The following is an 18,712-nucleotide window of genomic DNA, read 5'->3' as shown; positions in this document are numbered from 1 at the left end:
AAACGTTTTTTGGCTATTCATTTGGAGACTTTTGTTAAACGTATACTAGATCTTTATCTGTGAACATAGGTGAAACGTTTGCTGCTTCTTTGTAAGGGATGTTGACTGTAGTAAGTCGTTTTCTCCACGTTGAACCGTTAGTAAAACGATGGTTGACTTTTTATATGAGAACGTTGACTCTTTCAAAGAGTTTTGACTTTATGAAGGAACGTTGGCAAAACTTTACTTGTTCCATATATGTAAACATTGGCTCCGGTCAAACGTTTACTAGTACTTTGTATAGACGCAATGGCTCCGGTAAAACGTTTACTGGTTGTTGATATAGAGGCATCGGCTCCGATCAAACGTTTATTGGTTCTTGATATAGACCCATTGGCTCTGGTCGAACGTTTACTTGCGCTACATATGGAAACGTTCTCTCCCCAGGTTCTACGTCTGCTGGGGTGATGAGGTCAGTGATGTTTCTTAGTCAGCGAGACGTGCGAGACGTCTCGTGTCTCTCCCCGCCTCTCGTACGATCCTTCAGCATCACAGTACGCCCTTGGGGCACCACGGGACGACCCTTTGACCATAATGACTTTGTCAGGTCAAAGGTCACCGTCATTCGTTCTTAACATAGTAGAAACGTTCAGACATGAATGATAGAAAAGTTTGATGAAGACGTTTGGTAATGAAGAATAGATCATAAGCTATCGATCGAGATTAGAGATACATGTTATATGGTTTATTTTACAGTGCTCGTCCAGATCTGGTAGGCCGCTTCCAAGGGTTATATGACTCGTGTCTAGATCTGTTGTTCTCCCATCATTGTCACCTTTTTTTGTGTGCTCACAGAGTCGTAGGTAAAGGCAGAAGATAGTTCAGAAGGCGTACGAAAAAAGAAATCATTCAGGGAAGGAGGTCAAAAGAATTGTTGATAAAGCAAGGAGTTCAATGACAAGAGAGATAGTGATCGCCATGTACCAGAATCTCATGACCAACAACACAATAAAAGAAAACGTACGGGAACCAACCGCCATGGAAGTGCTGTGCGGTCCCGCCGCTGGCTCATGTCCACAGTTTAGCGTCTTTCTTTCTCCTTTTATTTTCCCCGAGGCAGATGTTCACCAGGTGGGGTGGGGGGGACCACATGAACACACTGGTCCAGTGCTGTACCACTGGTCCAGTGCTGTACCACTGGTCCAGTGCTGTACCTCTGGCTACACATGGCCCACTATCTACCAGTACAGGCACATGACTCTACCTGCAGGTCGAAATCCTAGGTAGGCAGATGTACACACACCTGTGGCCCGGCCTCCTCCCTGGCGGGTCACGAACGCTTGACCTAATGCTCACCTGCGGAAGTATTGGAGGTGATGATTGTCTGACCCCCAACACTGGTATCTGGGGAGTGAGTGGGGTGGTGTGGGTGTGGTTCGAGAGGTGTGGGTGTGGTCCGAGAGGTGTGGGTGTGGTTAGAATGGCGTGGGCAGGGTGGTGTGGTGTTGACCTGGACTGTGTGGTGAGTGTGTTTAGGGGGTAGGTAAGCTGTGGCCGTGTCTGGGGTTTGTTTGGGCGGGATGGTGTGGTTATAAGAAGGCGGGTGTGGTTGTGGGCGGGACGGTGTGGGTATGGGCGAGACGGTGTGGGTTTGGGTGTGAGTGTGGGCGGGACGGTGTGGGAGGGACGGTGTGGGTGTAGGTCTGAGTGTGGGCGGGACGGTGTGAGTGTGAATTTTAGACAATAGTTTACTCAGACCACGTAACTTGACATATGTCGAAAGAATTTCTCAAATATGCAAACACTTTCATGCCGAAATATCGTACACTCACACACACACACACACACACACACACACACACACACACACACACACACACACACACACACACACACACTGACTCACTCACCAAGTATTGCTTGACGAAAATGTTTGGCTTTTGTTCAGCGAGGCAGGAAGTTTAAAGGCGTGGCTCTTTCAGCATTTGCTTGACCTGATCTCTTACATGACTTGAAGCTCATAATCTTGTCTCAGGTGAGATCTGACCTAGTTCTGTGGTATGACCTATTTCCTTAAACTATCCTCTTTCGTGACCTGTGATCTCTGGCATAACGGTGACCTGACCCCTTGTGCATGACCTGTAATATGATGTGACCAAATTCGTATATGATCCCGGACGCATAAATTGATCTCTAGCGTGACCGGAAAGATACGAACCCTGGTTTCACGTGACCCCAAGTTTGACCTGACCTGCGGTGTGTGCTGGTCTTACAGCCCAACGCTTCAGTGTGCTTTCAATTGATACATTATCTCTCGGCATTATGACCTGATGTGTGACCTCGCCTGAAATTTGACCGATGACCTTACTCCACGCCTGATATGATCTGGTCTGTGTGACTTAAGGCCTAAAGTGACCTTAAAGATGACCCAGCTCCTGGCATGACCTAACGTGGTGACCGATTCCTCGAGAGAAAACAGGATCGGTTGGGACAGTGGGTGATCAGGTAAAGGTCAGCGTGACCTTCATGAGTCGGGTGTCCGTGACCCAGCAGGTTGGCTCAAGTAGGTGAACCTGGCGGGGTTACCGGAGTTACAGGTCATGACTCGGATCACTGGACACACGCAGCTTAGGTCTGACCCTCTCACCAGGTCATGTCTCCCACTCACAAATCCTTTCTCAAGTTTTCCTACTCTACACTTGGCAATTCTCAGGGTCATGAAAGCTGCCAACGTCAAGTTATAAACAACAATAGAAAACCTAAAGAAACCTTCTCCAGATGTCCAATATAATTCTAAAGCCATACCTGCTCTCACTGCATGTATAACCCTTACCTTTGCCTTCCGATGTCTTGCATTTTACCCTCGCTCCTCCACACAGTAGCTTCCATATCATGCTAGGTGTCATAAGACATCATAGAATGTTATTGTACTTCAGTCTTTCTTCTCTCCTCTCACACATTTTGTCTTGCTGGTGTTATGAGTGACCCGTTAATCAATCAGGTTCATAAATCCTTTCAGACATGAGGCCATCTTGTGGACGAGAGAAATTTCCTTAATGGTATCGACCTTCATGTGATTATCATTGATCTGTTTTGGGAATCTCCTTTGACCTTTGTGTCGCTGATATACGATAATAAAAAGACGCATGGATCACCTCTTTCTGGAAGACGCGGCGGAGCAATACACATCCCCTGGGGGCATCTTGCTCCAGTTATCCTTTCAAAGGAAGTCCTGGCGGCACCCGGGGACGGTGATGCCTCCGAGGGCGCGTTGGGACGCCTGTCCTCGAGCATGAGGTGCGTACTGAGCCAGGCGTATAGATGATATACGCGGTAATACCATGAGCAATGTGTACCATTGTGTACAACAGGTAAAACCCTCTGCAGGTCGGTCCTTGTCCAAAAGAACACACACACACACACACACACACACACACGATAAAAATATCACACACTTGTGGGTTTTTGAGAGAGTTAGAGGTAGCAGGAAATACTAAAAACAATAAAAACACGACAACAATGAAAAGGCCTCGGGCAGACCTTGGAGGTATGACCTGCGGAAGGTGTTGATCATGGTGACAACCTCTGCAAAACAAAGGAGAGTTGAGTGTGTGTGTCCTCGGTCACCTGACATGGACACTTTGTGGTGGGTGGGAAGAGCACCTCTCACTCTCCGTTGCCTCCAGGAAGAAGTTCTTACTCTCCGCCGCCTCCACTTTTTATGTATATATCTGGGGTCTTAGCGAGGAATAAGGAGGAGACTGGAGAGGGGAAGTTACGGCAGAGCAGAAGACATGTATTTCGTGTACAGATGTGTGGTGCTGGTTTTACTGAGTTACGCAGAGTGTTTCCTTGATACGTACGTATTCTTGTTGCCTTTTCTATACAGCCACAACAGTCTGGGGTCGTTTTTGTGCTGTGAAGTGAAGTTTTGTGGTTTAGGAAGGAAATTCGTTAATCTGAGCTAAGAATTATTCAATATTCATACCTTTGGTTATGTATATAGTTCATTATTCATATCTTTGGATGGAGCCTCTCAGCCCTGGCTTTGTGGCTACATAGGAACTTTGTAGAATTTCGTAACTGTTGCTGAGGTCCTGAAAATATATATAGTTTGTGTGGTTTGTCTTCTGGTTCAAGCACCAGCACTCACCTCACCTGGTAAGGTCCGGGGAAAGTGTTTGTAATCCAAGGTGTGTCTCCCTCTCTCTGTGTAATCCCAGGTATGTGTAATCACAGCATTTACCTATTGATATTTACCTATTTCCTCATGAGGGAGAGAGAGAGTTCTACGTTCGTGGGGCCCCATTCCTCGTATATCAATATTATTTGCGATTACTGTTTGTGTGTTACAAGGGAAGGGTCCTACACTCTAGTTGCCATGTTACTTAACATTGTATATATTTGCCATGTCTTTACGTTATGTGTACACCTACACACCAGCCTGAGCTAGTTACCCTTGTATAGACCAACCCTGAGGGGAAGGACAAACAGCTGATTGGCTTTACGCGCACAAGATTCGAACACAGAAAACGCTTTTTGTGAATCATGGTCGGCGACGCTGCCCACTACACCACGGTGTATGTGTGTATGTGTTTGTGCATGTATGTAAACTGTGTATCAAGCGAGGTCTAGTTCTATGTATGTATCACTCGGTGTTTTAGTAATGGCATATGTATGTATATACAAGTGTGTGTGAACCCAACATGTTTAATCCAAGAAATCCTTAACCCAAGATATTTGAGATCCGAAATATACTTAACCCAAGTTATGTTTTGTAGATCAGTGATTATTTTGATCCCAGTTATACACCATCCAATGTATGTGGTCCTAGCCGTGTGTGGAGGCCAAGTGTGCATCGTCAAGGTATGTGATGCAAGCCAAGGTATGTGTGGAGGCCAAGTATGCATCATCAAGGTATGTGATGCAAGCCAGGGTATGTGCGGAAGCTAAGGTGGAGTCTCGTGCATCCGTCGCGCCTTTCCTAGTGGCCCATGTAACCTCTGATCTGATCACTTACGACGCTTATTGTCGTCCATTTATTTCCTCCAAATAGTTTTCGTCAGCTGGAGTTACAAGGCGCTTGTTTCACTGGAGTAATGGTTGAAATGTGTGGTGTGGTTGGAACCTGGGGGTTGTGGCTGAAGCGTATAGTGTGGTTGGAAACTGGGGTTGTTGCTGGAGTGTGTGTTGTGTTTGGAGCCATGGGTTTGTGGCTGCAACGAGTGGTATGATTGGAACTTGAGGATTGTGTCTGGGGAGTACTATGGTTGGAGGCGTGTGGTGCGGTGGAGCTTGGGGATGTGGACTGAGCGTGTGGTGTAGTGGAGCCCGGGTTATGAAGGGAGAGAATTATACATGGTAACTTGTTCAGTTTAGTTGATATCCTGATTCTGTACTGTGTACTATATAAGCTATAGTTATGAGAAGTGTTTGTTATGTTTTTGTTTGTTGTTGTTATATTAGAAGTCGATCATTTTTCTGACCTAAGGCCTTTAATGAAATTTCTTTTTGCGTCAGTTTTCTTGTAAACTTCCCTTGTTTGTAGGGGGTGTGAGCAGCCGTCAGTAATGAAAACTCCTGGGCTGACCCGCAGTAACGAAGCCATCTTTGGACTGTGTAGCTCTTGCAGGTTATACGTTGGTTTCTAGTCCTTGGAAGACCGGCTCTGATCACCTCCCTCTACCTCTCCTAGTGCCGTATCTTCGCAAAGTACTGTCTTTTTTGTTATTCATTCAGAGTGGCTTTTGTTTAAGCCGCAATTCTTGCTACGTCAAAATATCGAGCATACAACGATGCAGGAAAATATCTGGAGGAATTTTTCTAATATTCCTGTCATCTTTTTTCTTCTTTTCTACAGCTGGTGCTGACGGCGACGTTGGCAGCCGTGTATGGTGACAGCAGCCACGCCCACCATCTGGCCAGCCCCAGTGACACCCACACATCTGAGGATGTGCTTCCAGACGGCTCAAAGGCCGATCGGGACTCTGAGAGGCTGAGGAAGACGGCAGGCAGGTCCTCACGAGTGTTCGTGAACACGTCAATACCGTTCAGTGTGGCTCCGCAGCCTGTCAAGTACACGCCCGAGGTTTCCCTGGCTAGGAAACACTTCATGCTCGTCTTTGAGAAGATCAGAGAGGCTGTCGTAGCAGCAGACCATGACCACTTCAACGTCACGTCCATCGGTAGCAGCGTGGAGAACGACTTACACCACCACCACCACCATCATCATCATCATCGTTATTCACACCACAGACACGATGATTCCCTTCAACTCACTACACCAGAACCTCAGATAAATATTTATCCTGATCCAGTTATGGAGCCCGATTATTTCCTGCCGTCGGTGCACGTAGACCCACTGCTGATGGAACAGCTCTACCCTCCCTTACCTCCAAATCCATTTGTCCAAGAGATGCGTCCACTGGGTGAGGATGATGAGGGTGGCATGTGCTACGAGTTCATCATCCTAGAACCAGAGTCCGAGAACTTTCACGAAGATGACAATGGCAGTCCCGAGAGCAGCTCGGAGGCTTCACACAGTCAGTCCGTAGAGGACCCAACCCCGTCTGATTCAGAGGTGCCGCCTGTACTATCCGACACTTCAGCTTCGAAGCCCAAAAGCACGGCGCCGGTCAACAAGTCAAGTCGCGCCCATGTACATCAGGCTCAGGATGTACACGACACGGACTCTAGTTCCACTAAGACAGTTCCACCACATTTCAGAGTGCCAGTATTGTCGTTTTTGAGTCGTGTGGAAGGTGACGTGCCAAAGCTTCATCAGGAAAGGTAGCGACTCGTTGCTGTTTGTTTATGTCACCAGTCCGCGTGAAGTTTGTTTATCTTTTACCTGTCTCTCATTATTGTCTTGAATGATTAATGGTGTATCGAATGATTGTAAAGATTCCAGAGGGATCTGCGTATTCTGAAAAGTAAATAACTATACCACAGTTTATTATTAGACATTTATTTGATATGATTCCACAGTTTGCTGGTTCCTGGAGATTTTTCATAAGGTTGCGCCGTTGTTTATAGTTTACACCCATCCAATAATGTTTAATAAACGGCGTAGCAAATTTAGGAGCAGCTCGAGTCATCAAGTACTAGTTAATTTCTGTAAACCAGGTGCAGCTGGCAGTCCAGGACGTGCAGGTAAGAAGACTTACCAGGTATGATTGGTATGATTTTCTTCGTCGCAGCCCCACACTGGAAGGCTGGAAATTACTTGATCTACCAACATTCCAGACTCCTGCAGAATTAACTGTTTACCTTTGGTTAAAAATTCTCAAAATGCATGACATGAATCTACATGGGCATACCTCAGGACTCATGGGTATGTCTAAGTTCATGTGATGCAGAGTGAACATCAGCCGAACTGAAGGTATATAGTTGAATTCTAATACCTCTACCCCCACTTTAGATATACATTACAGGCTTCATGAGCCGTGAACAGTCCAAAATCTTTATAGAAATTGAGATCATTGCCTGGAGCTCTTTTCTGTTAAGAAAAGTGTGTTGCCTGCTACATTAGCTCATTTATGTTTGCATGCTACCGCTGGATGAGCTGAATGTATGTGCTAACTACTGGAAACGTTGGATATGTTTGTGTGCTACGTACAGAGTGCGCCACATATGTTTGTGTGCTGCCTACAGAGAGCGCCGCATATGTTTGTGTGCTGCTGCAGTTGTACGCTGGCTTGACAACAGTCTGTTGAATTTGGATTGGAACACTGCTATATCCTAAAACATGTGGAGGTTCCGACGGCTACCAAGAAGTCAAGAAGAGGAAGGGTAAAAAGCGAAAACACTGCGAACGAGAAGTCAAAGTAAGGAATACTAAGGCAGGACCTTTGAGACAAAAAAGTTCAATGTCCCGCACCATACAAGAAGATAAACCAAGACAAGAATTTGTGGTGCTGTGGACTTTTTTCTCGCTGTTACATTACATGCGAGTCAGGTATGCTGTCCAACTGTTGTAACTTTCTATGAGATTTAAACCACTTAGCAATAGCAGCAAACTGGATTCGTAAATTACCAGTTTAGTTCCGCATCGAAACTAACTTTGGGAAATGGCTGCGGTACTTATGTGCTCTTTATAGTTCGTTGTGAGTACAGGTGTTCCAGCGGAGAACCAGTCTATATATGAATTTATCTGTTGACGAACATACGTGTTCTAACTGATAGATTTAGACGGGAGTGGTACCACAGGATTCCGTACACTTTGGAATCGATATAGATTGTGGGAGTTTAACACCTCCTACTTCAACAGTTTTAAATTCTTTCATTATGGGCAGGTTTCATAAAGTGAAAAGTATTGGAGTAAAGGCACAATATCACAAATTGAAAATGTAAAGAACCCATTGGTACCAATTTGTCAAAGTCTATAAACTAAAGAATGAATGGGGAATACCTACAAATATCCTGATATAATTTTCTAATGATCTTTCACAAAAAGTGACATCACGGCTGAAGGTTATTGGTAAAATTTCACTTGGTCCTTGTCTAGATTCTGTAGTGTTTTATTTACTTTGTAAGCTGTTGTACAAACTGAAAGAAGCTGTAATATAACAAGGAAACTTGACTTTAGTGTCTAGAAGTGCATAATTTCCTTTATTATGGATGTATTTTTTTATTATTGATGCGTTCCACAGAATGCCACCATGCAGTCTAACATCTGTATCTAAATCAGTCTGAGTTTTGCAGATATATTAACTGAGTTCAGAAGACTTTAAAGAAATATGGATCAGCTTGATGCAGATGAGTGTTTTGGGAGAAGCCGAGTTAGTGTGTCAGCAGTTTTGATGTGAGAGACTGGGTATTAGTGATAAGTGATTTGAATGCAAAATGGAAAAGTAATGTGGCACTAGATATGTATAATTAGTGACATAGGGTATTCAGTGATGTGAATAGAAATGGTGAACAGCTTGTGGACTTGTGTGCTGAAAAAAGACTGGTGGTTGGAACCACTGAGTTGAAAAAAAAAAGGGGACATACTCATAAGTATATGTAGACTAGGAAAGATGGTAATCAGGCATTATTGGATTACATACTAATTGATAGGAATGCAAAAGAAAGACTCTTAAATGTGAATTTACTGAGTGTGGCCACTGACTGGATTCTGATCATTAGTTGGTGTAGGTGAGAATGAAGATTCATAGAGGCTCTCAGAAAAGAGGACATGATGTAGGTGTGATGAGGGTTGTGAAAGTAAGTAAGCTTGGAAAAGAGGCCTGTGTAGAGATACGAGGAGAGATTAAGCGTAGAATGGCAAAACATAAAATGAAATGAAGCCTGGGGAGTAAGTGAGGAATGGTAGGTATTTAGAGAAGCAGTGCTGTTACGTGTGAGAGAAGCGAGTGTCATGTGGAAGGTGGGTAGGTGAGTAAAGGTAGTTAGTGGTGGAGTGATGAAGTTAAAGTTGCTTGTAAAAAGAAAAGAGAGGTGTACAGGCATTATTTACAAGGAAGGAGAGCAAGTAAGATGTACGAAAGAAATTGGCAGGAGGTCAAGTGGAAGGTGCATGGGCTCAAAATGAGTGCAAGTGAGAGTTAGGGTGAGTGAGTATCAGTAAACTTTGGAGAAAATTAGATATTTTGGAAGGAGGTTTATAGTGTGAGGAAAACAAGAGAACAAATGGGAACATTAGTGAAGGCAGAGATGAAGAAAATGTATTTAGAATGAGTAGTTTGGAGGATTGTTTAATGTGTTTGATGATGGAATAGCAGATGTCAAGTTTTTGGATTAGGGAAGTATGCAGTGGTTTAATGAAAAGATTAGGTGGTGAAAGGCTTGCATAAGATGAAATGTGACAAGGTGGCTGGAGTGGATGGGTACTACCAGCCTCCACACAAACTGTGGGAGCAGTAGAGTCGTATATGTGCTAAGGGTCTAAACATTGGACATTGGGACACATGCAGACTGCTTATGAGAACAATAGCCAAGATAGTAGTGGCATTCTGTCCACAAACATAATTTCTCCTCTCATATGTTCACTTTACAACACTTAACTCTTGCAGCTCATTCTTTGTAAGTCTAGACTTTCCTGCAATGAGCGCTGTGTGCTAGTCCTGCTATTTGGCAAAACGGTTGGAGCAGTAGATAGAAGTAGTAAGTAGGAATATTTAGGCAGGAGCATTAGGTAGAAACACTAGGTAGAAGTAGTAGGTAGGAGAATTAGATAGAAGCAGTCATTATGAACATTAGGTAGGAGCTTCAGCAAACATTGCGCTAGACTTGCCCTCTGCCAATGGCCTATTAAGGGTGAGGCACAAAAGGCTAAGAAGTGGCACTGGAATTTTTTAGTTATGGAGACTCTGTTGCTGTGGCCACCCCTTGTGGTTTTTACTGAAATCTGCATAGAGGATCTTAGAATGTGAATCAGTTATGAAGAGAGCAGAACTTCATGACAATAAGTCAAATAGTCAGCATTGTGTCTTGTGGGGAATTGGAGGTGGGGTGGGGTTGTGGATACAAAATACAGTAGGAAAGTAGTAGAGGGTAGGGAGACTTTGAGCAAGTTGATATCAGAGTCAGGAGACTCAAGATTCATGAATCAAAACAGCAGGGGAGGTGGTTAAAAAATAGTGGTGTTCAAGAGATGGAAGGTTATAATTAAGGCAGCAAATGTTTCAGACAAGGAAAAAATAAGACCCAGGCCTGGAGATGTAGCTATGGAAATGGGACGGATTCCAGTTGAATGAGATTGGTCAAGTAGCCCTTGTAGTGCTGAATTTAGTACTTTTCTCAGAATTCCAAATATAGTCATGCATTTTCCCATAATTATCAACTCTGATATGGCCATTGTTTTTTTCTATAGTCCAGAGGTTGAAATGTAACACCTTGTATTAACACATTTTAAAGACAACTCTCTTGTTTCAGATACTGAGTGAAATTGCATTTCAAGACTATGAACAACATAAACTGACAATGTCTAATGAAGAAGAGTTACCATTTGAGAAATATAGGAAATTATATTTACAGGAGGACCATCTCCAGTAATATATCCTTTTGCATGATGGTCAAAAAAAGAAATTGACTTCTGAAAGTGATAAAGTATTTCCACATCGGACAAATTTTCAGAAGCATTTCCTCGTTCAAAGTGATGAGGAAGATTCAGAACATGTGAAAAAATTTACATGTGTTGAATGTGGAAAATCTTTTCACGTAAGAGTAATCTTAATAGACATTTGCTTGTGCACAGTGGGGTGAAAAAGTTTGAATGTGTAATCATTGTGGGGAACTGTTTTTCCAGAAAAGCACTTTAACAACATTTGTCTGCGCACAGTGGTGAGAAAGAGTTTGAATGTAATGAATGTAGGAAACTGTTTTTGCTGCAAAGTAGTCTTCAGAAACCTATGTCTGTACACAGTGGTGTGAAAAAGTTTGGATGTGATGAATGTGGGAAACTATTTTGCAGAAAAGTCATCTTAAAAATCATTTACCTGTGCGCAGTGGTGTGAAAAAGTCTGGATGTCTGGATGTGATGAATATGGTAAACTGTTTTTGCTGAAAAGTCGACTTAAAGAACATTCACCTGTGCATAGTGATGTGAAAAAGTTTGGCTACGTTGATTGTGGGGAACTGTTTTTTCAAAAAGGTGAACTTAAGAAACATTTGCTTGTGCATGTGAAAACATTTGGATATGATGAATGTGAGAAACTGTTTTTGAACAAAAGTTATCCTTGTAAACATTTGTCTGTGCATAGTGTTGTGAAAAAGTTTGCATGTATCGAATGTGGGAAACTGTTTTCACTAAAATATGGTCTTGAGCAACTTCTGTTTATGCATACTGGCTTGAAAAAGTTTGGATGTGAAGAATGTGGGAAAATGTTTTTGCATTTAAGTCAACTTAAAGAGCATTTTTATGTGCACAGTGGTCTGAAAAAATTTGGGTGCAGTGAATGTGGGGAACTGCTTTTAGTAAAAGTTATCTTAAGGATCATTTTTTTGTACACAGCGGTGTGAAGAGATTTGAATGTGATGAATGTGGGAAACTGTTTTTGCCGAAAGGTAATCTTCAGAGACATTTGTCTGTGCATTGTGGTGTGAAAAGGTTTGAGTGTGATGAATGTCGGGAACTATTTTTGTAGAAATGTTATCTCCAAAAGCATTTGCTTTTACACAGTGGTGTATAAAACTTTGCATATGTGGGAAACTTTTTCACTTAAGGATGATCATGAGACACTTTTTTGTGCACATTAGTGTGAAAATGTTGGGATGAGTAAATATAGTTAGTATTTTTTGTTTGTATTCATATACCATATGAAGTTACCCCATTGTAACCGGATTCCAGTTGCAGTCCATACTCAAGCTTCTCATTACATTCATGCAACTCCTGAAATGTCACTATCTCTCACTCTATACACTGTATGATGAGTGTGGAAAGCTGTGTGGAAAGATGAACCTCATGAACATGTTTGTGCACAAATGCGAAAATAAACTGTGATAATTGCAGTTTTATTAGTAAGTGGATGATCTCTTATAACATTTGTGTACAGTGATTACAGAAAGCTTGTTGGTGGTATGTTGCTGTTGCTTAGGAATCATTTCCAAAATTATTCAACAGTGTTTTCATGATGTGCATATAGGGAAACTATATAAATGAAGTGCTAGTTGGGGATGATTATTAAGATTAAGATAAATAGAAAATGCTTCCTCTAAACATAAAATTCTATTTCAGAACAAAGTACAGTGAAATGACATCAGAGAATAATTCACATGAGTAAAATGACTGAACTTTATAAACAATGGACCTATGGCTAAATAAAACTACAAGTAAAGTTTTCCACATATATTTTCACTTTATACATTACTTAACATGTACATTTATGGTTTTATACATACAAAATAAAAGAACATTAGAGGCTAGGTCTGACTGTTACACCCAGGACTGAGTTTTTTGGGTACACCAAATCAAGTGGTCTATTCTTGCCAATGTGAAAATGTAGTAAAAGGTCAAATGCACTCTTAAATTTTCTAACAAGAGTCTTATCCTGTAAAACCAGCTAATTAATATGGATGCCATTTACATTGAAAACATACATTATACTGGGGCTAGAAGGTATTTACAAACAGACATAATACACTCATAAATGCCTACTATTATTATTTATTTTATTTTGCTTTGTTGCTGTCTCCCGCGTTTGCGAGGTAGCGCAAGGAAACAGACGAAAGAAATGGCCCAACCCACCCCCATACACATGTATATACATACACGTCCACACACGCAAATATACATACCTATACATCTCAATGTACACATATATACACACACAGACATATACATATATACACATGTACATAATTCATACTGTCTGCCCTTATTTATTCCCATCGCCACCTCGCCACACGGAATAACATCCCCCTACCCCCTCATGTGTGCGAGGTAGCGCTAGGAAAAGACAACAAAGGCCCCATTCGTTCACACTCAGTCTCTAGCTGTCATGTAATAATGCCTACTATCTTTAAAAGTTTATAGTTATAGTTATAGTGATGGGTGATTTGAATGCAAAGGTGAGTAATGTGGCAGTTGAGGGAATAATTGGTATGCATGGGGTGTTCAGTGTTGTAAATGGAAATGGTGAAGAGCTTGTAGATTTATGTGCTGAAAAAGGACTGATGATTGGGAATACCTGGTTTAAAAAGCGAGATATATATAAGTATACTTATGTAAGTAGGAGAGATGGCCAGAGAGCGTTATTGGATTACGTGTTAATTGACAGGCGTGCGAAAGAGAGACTTTTGGATGTCAATGTGCTGAGAGGTGCAACTGGAGGGATGTCTGATCATTATCTTGTGGAGGCTAAGGTGAAGATTAATATGGGTTTTCAGAAAAGAAGAGTGAATGTTGGGGTGAAGAAGGTGGTGAGAGTAAGTGAGCTTGGGAAGGAGACCTGTGTGAAGAAGTATCAGGAGAGACTGTGTACAGAATGGAAAAAGGTGAGAACAATGGAAGTAAGGGGAGTGGGGGAGGAATGGGATGTATTTAGGGAATCAGTGATGGATTGCGCAAAAGATGCTTGTGGCATGAGAAGAGTGGGAGGTGGGCTGTTTAGAAAGGGTAGTGAGTGGTGGGATGAAGAAGTAAGAGTATTAGTGAAAGAGAAGAGAGAGGCATTTGGACGATTTTTGCAGGGAAAAAATGCAATTGAGTGGGAGAAGTATAAAAGAAAGAGACAGGAGGTCAAGAGAAAGGTGCAAGAGGTGAAAAAAAGGGCAAATGAGAGTTGGGGTGAGAGACTATCAGTAAATTTTAGGGAGAATAAAAAGATGTTCTGGAAGGAGGTAAATAGGGTGCGTAAGACAAGGGAGCAAATGGGAACTTCAGTGAAGGGCGTAAATGGGGAGGTGATAACAAGTAGTGGTGATGTGAGAAGGAGATGGAATGAGTATTTTGAAGGTTTGTTGAATGTGTCTGATGACAGAGTGGCAGATATAGGGTGTTTGGGTCGAGGTGGTGTGCAAAGTGAGAGGGTTAGGGAAAATGATTTGGTAAACAGAGAAGAGGTAGTAAAAGCTTTGCGGAAGATGAAAGCCGGCAAGGCAGCAGGTTTGGATGGTATTGCAGTGGAATTTATTAAAAAGGGGGGTGACTGTATTGTTGACTGGTTGGTAAGGTTATTTAATGTATGTATGACTCATGGTGAGGTGCCTGAGGATTGGCGGAATGCGTGCATAGTGCCATTGTACAAAGGCAAAGGGGATAAGAGTGAGTGCTCAAATTACAGAGGTATAAGTTTGTTGAGTATTCCTGGTAAATTATATGGGAGGGTATTGATTGAGAGGGTGAAGGCATGTACAGAGCATCAGATTGGGGAAGAGCAGTGTGGTTTCAGAAGTGGTAGAGGATGTGTGGATCAGGTGTTTGCTTTGAAGAATGTATGTGAGAAATACTTAGAAAAGCAAATGGATTTGTATGTAGCATTTATGGATCTGGAGAAGGCATATGATAGAGTTGATAGAGATGCTCTGTGGAAGGTATTAAGAATATATGGTGTGGGAGGCAAGTTGTTAGAAGCAGTGAAAAGTTTTTATCGAGGATGTAAGGCATGTGTACGTGTAGGAAGAGAGGAAAGTGATTGGTTCTCAGTGAATGTAGGTTTGCGGCAGGGGTGTGTGATGTCTCCATGGTTGTTTAATTTGTTTATGGATGGGGTTGTTAGGGAGGTAAATGCAAGAGTCTTGGAAAGAGGGGCAAGTATGAAGTCTGTTGGGGATGAGAGAGCTTGGGAAGTGAGTCAGTTGTTGTTCGCTGATGATACAGCGCTGGTGGCGGATTCATGTGAGAAACTGCAGAAGCTGGTGACGGAGTTTGGTAAAGTGTGTGGAAGAAGAAAGTTAAGAGTAAATGTGAATAAGAGCAAGGTTATTAGGTACAGTAGGGTTGAGGGTCAAGTCAATTGGGAGGTGAGTTTGAATGGTGAAAAACTGGAGGAAGTGAAGTGTTTTAGATATCTGGGAGTGGATCTGTCAGCGGATGGAACCATGGAAGCGGAAGTGGATCATAGGGTGGGGGAGGGGGCGAAAATTTTGGGAGCCTTGAAAAATGTGTGGAAGTCGAGAACATTATCCCGGAAAGCAAAAATGGGGATGTTTGAAGGAATAGTAGTTCCAACAATGTTGTATGGTTGCGAGGCGTGGGCTATGGATAGAGTTGTGCGCAGGAGGATGGATGTGCTGGAAATGAGATGTTTGAGGACAATGTGTGGTGTGAGGTGGTTTGATCGAGTAAGTAACGTAAGGGTAAGAGAGATGTGTGGAAATAAAAAGAGCGTGGTTGAGAGAGCAGAAGAGGGTGTTTTGAAATGGTTTGGGCACATGGAGAGAATGAGTGAGGAAAGATTGACCAAGAGGATATATGTGTCGGAGGTGGAGGGAACGAGGAGAAGAGGGAGACCAAATTGGAGGTGGAAAGATGGAGTGAAAAGGATTTTGTGTGATCGGGGCCTGAACATGCAGGAGGGTGAAAGGAGGGCAAGGAATAGAGTGAATTGGAGCGATGTGGTATACAGGGGTTGACGTGCTGTCAGTGGATTGAATCAAGGCATGTGAAGCGTCCGGGGTAAACCATGGAAAGCTGTGTAGGTATGTATATTTGCGTGTGTGGACGTGTGTATGTACATGTGTATGGGGGGGTTGGGCCATTTCTTTCGTCTGTTTCCTTGCGCTACCTCGCAAACGCGGGAGACAGCGACAAAGTATATAAAAAAAAAAAAAAATCTTTAAAAGTACACTATAACCTGTACTCTAGCACATATTACTGTGCCACACTGATATCCAGGGTAATAATGAACACCTGTGGTATATACCCACTTCTGGCTATGTCATCAGAGTGCTGTGTACTATATGAGAACTCTAATGCCCTCAGTTACAACTATGAGTAAACAGTACATTCTGTAGACAGTTTTCCTTACATAGTAACTGTTCTCAAAAGACCACAAGTCACTGAACTCCACTCTACTTCTTCCACTACAGTAGGCTGTCCTCAGAACCTAACACTTATGTTGGTATATTATACTATCCAATGGAATACCATGAATTGCAGAATTACTAAGGTAATTATTGTCAAGCAAATAAGTTGTCTGCTACAACTTAAAGGAACAGTATCGCAATCATTTCACTCTTGTCAATATATGATGGATCCGACACAACCTATTACCTGGCCTGGATAACTTTGCTGTCAGAATGAGTGTGATTTGATTCTCAAAATTTTCTCATCGTCTGACAAAAATTATTTTTCACTCAGCCAGTCATGTCTTTCTCACATTACCCCTCAAAGCTGGTCACCTTTTTACCCTGAGTGTAATGCGCTTGAACCTGAACTGCCTAAATGCTTTCATAGATGTATAGCTGTGTTGGTAATCCACATATTTATCTAGTTTCAATTTTTGCTGTAAATATTAAACTAACATGACTTCTTGCAATGATATCGACTATGATATTTTCACAACATATTATAATAGTCCTTATTACTGCTAGTTTCATTATATATTTGTATTAAACTAGTATACAAGGTAATGATTATATCATAATATTACACTGGACTCACAATGTTCTACTTCTGAAAATATATTTGATGACCATGTTAATAACTCTTTGGCCAAGTCACAAGTGTATTACTGATGTATTATATGAAATGGAGAATGGTTTGTCATTTCACTAGATATTATTATAGTGCTTATTACTGCAAGGTCCATTACATTCTTGAAATAAACTAATATACAAGGCAGTAATTACATAATATTATATCAAACTAACTATGTTCTACTTCTAAATACAAAAATGATGGCCATGTTAATAACTCCCTGATGGCTTGAACATAACACTAACTGCAAATTTGGTTGACTAGGAAGATATTACAGTATTGTTGTAACAGATGAAGCTTATGTACAGGAATGTTAATTGGAATGTAATATGGAGAATATTTTTCCATGAGGAAACCCTCATATGCACTGAAACACTCCCCTTGTGTATTATCGTAATATAAATCAATTACAAAAAGAAGTAAAGTGAGGATCTTCTCCCTAAATGACAAATCCCTTAGGCCCTAATCATAGCAGGAAAGGTGAGCAAACACACATATCCATGGGTTTCCTTGGTGTAGTGGGTAGCATCACTGACCATGATTCATGCACTGACTAACCTTGGTTCAAATTCTGGGTCCTCAGCCAATGCCAACACTATCCTTCCCATGGGGATGAATAATAAATGGTTACCTGGCTTAGGCTCGTGTGTGTATCTATGTATACATATGTAAATAAAGAATGGTACATATATACAAGGTTAAGAGTAGGGCAACATGAGCAAAAAAATCTCTCCATAACACAAATAAATCATCACATACACATACAAAAAAAGAGTGCTGCAAACAAGGTGTAGTAGAGCAGATAACTTGTTAGGTAACTTTTAACCCATCTTTTTATCACCAATACATTGGTCCAAATACTATATATGGATGACCAATGTTAGATAATTTTGCATCCTAACCATGACATTTCTATGATATTAATCATACAAAGAGGAAAATTTGCAAATCACCAAGATAAATGATTATCACCACAATCATTCTAATTCCTAACATGTTCACCTCATTGAAATAAATTCACCATATGAAATACATATACACTCACTTTTTATAAAAAGTATATTTCTAGTGTTCATAGGAAAATGGAAGTGTTGTTACAGCACTCTCCACTGACACATCACAAGTAATACATTTTCACAGGAATCCTCAGCCAAGTTCAAAATCAGTTGAATGAAATGCTACTTTACTGTTACAGGACTCATGATGGATGTGGATTTCAAGGCAGTAAAATATCTATGGCAGTGAATGCAAGAAAATATTTACCTTTAGCATGAAGACTAACATGATACATCTCAAATTTCTTCCTCAATATAGTGAATATTGTTCATCTGATCCTCTGTGAATGATTGAGGGGATTTTTTTGATCATTCTAGAATTTTGTGTTTAGCAGGTTATGGATTCTGCACCATCAACAACTTCATGTCTTACTTCCTCAGAACTACAAGATCTCTCTATCTCCAAGACAGACATCAAGTGATCTTTAGATGTCTGCTGGGAGGACATCTTATTACACTTGACTCTATCATGATAGAAAAGGATATGTTGCACTAAAGAACTCTTCTAGGTAAAGGTCCCTTGATAATATAAACAATCATATGCTTTATGAATATTCACTTGTTTCTCTCCTCTATGAAGAGCTATGAGCTGCAC

At 41.6% G+C, this 18,712-nt stretch overlaps 1 protein-coding gene across 1 annotated transcript in view; it reads left to right on the top strand.

Moving 5' to 3' along the window:
* Positions 1 to 12,217, top strand: part of LOC139765882 (uncharacterized) — a 28,674-nt gene extending 16,457 nt beyond the window's left edge. Inside the window, exons 2-3 of the mRNA XM_071693765.1 lie at positions 5,840 to 7,936; positions 10,858 to 12,217. Coding sequence (XP_071549866.1) covers positions 5,840 to 6,772 — 933 coding nt within the window. The 3' untranslated portion in view covers positions 6,773 to 7,936; positions 10,858 to 12,217. The remainder of the gene's footprint in view (positions 1 to 5,839; positions 7,937 to 10,857) is intronic.
* The last annotated feature ends 6,495 nt before the right edge of the window (positions 12,218 to 18,712 follow it).

This window comes from Panulirus ornatus, chromosome 56 (assembly GCF_036320965.1).
Source record: "Panulirus ornatus isolate Po-2019 chromosome 56, ASM3632096v1, whole genome shotgun sequence".
In the NCBI taxonomy this organism is placed as follows: Eukaryota; Metazoa; Arthropoda; class Malacostraca; order Decapoda; family Palinuridae; genus Panulirus; species Panulirus ornatus.
This window is presented reverse-complemented; position numbering and strand designations above follow the sequence as displayed.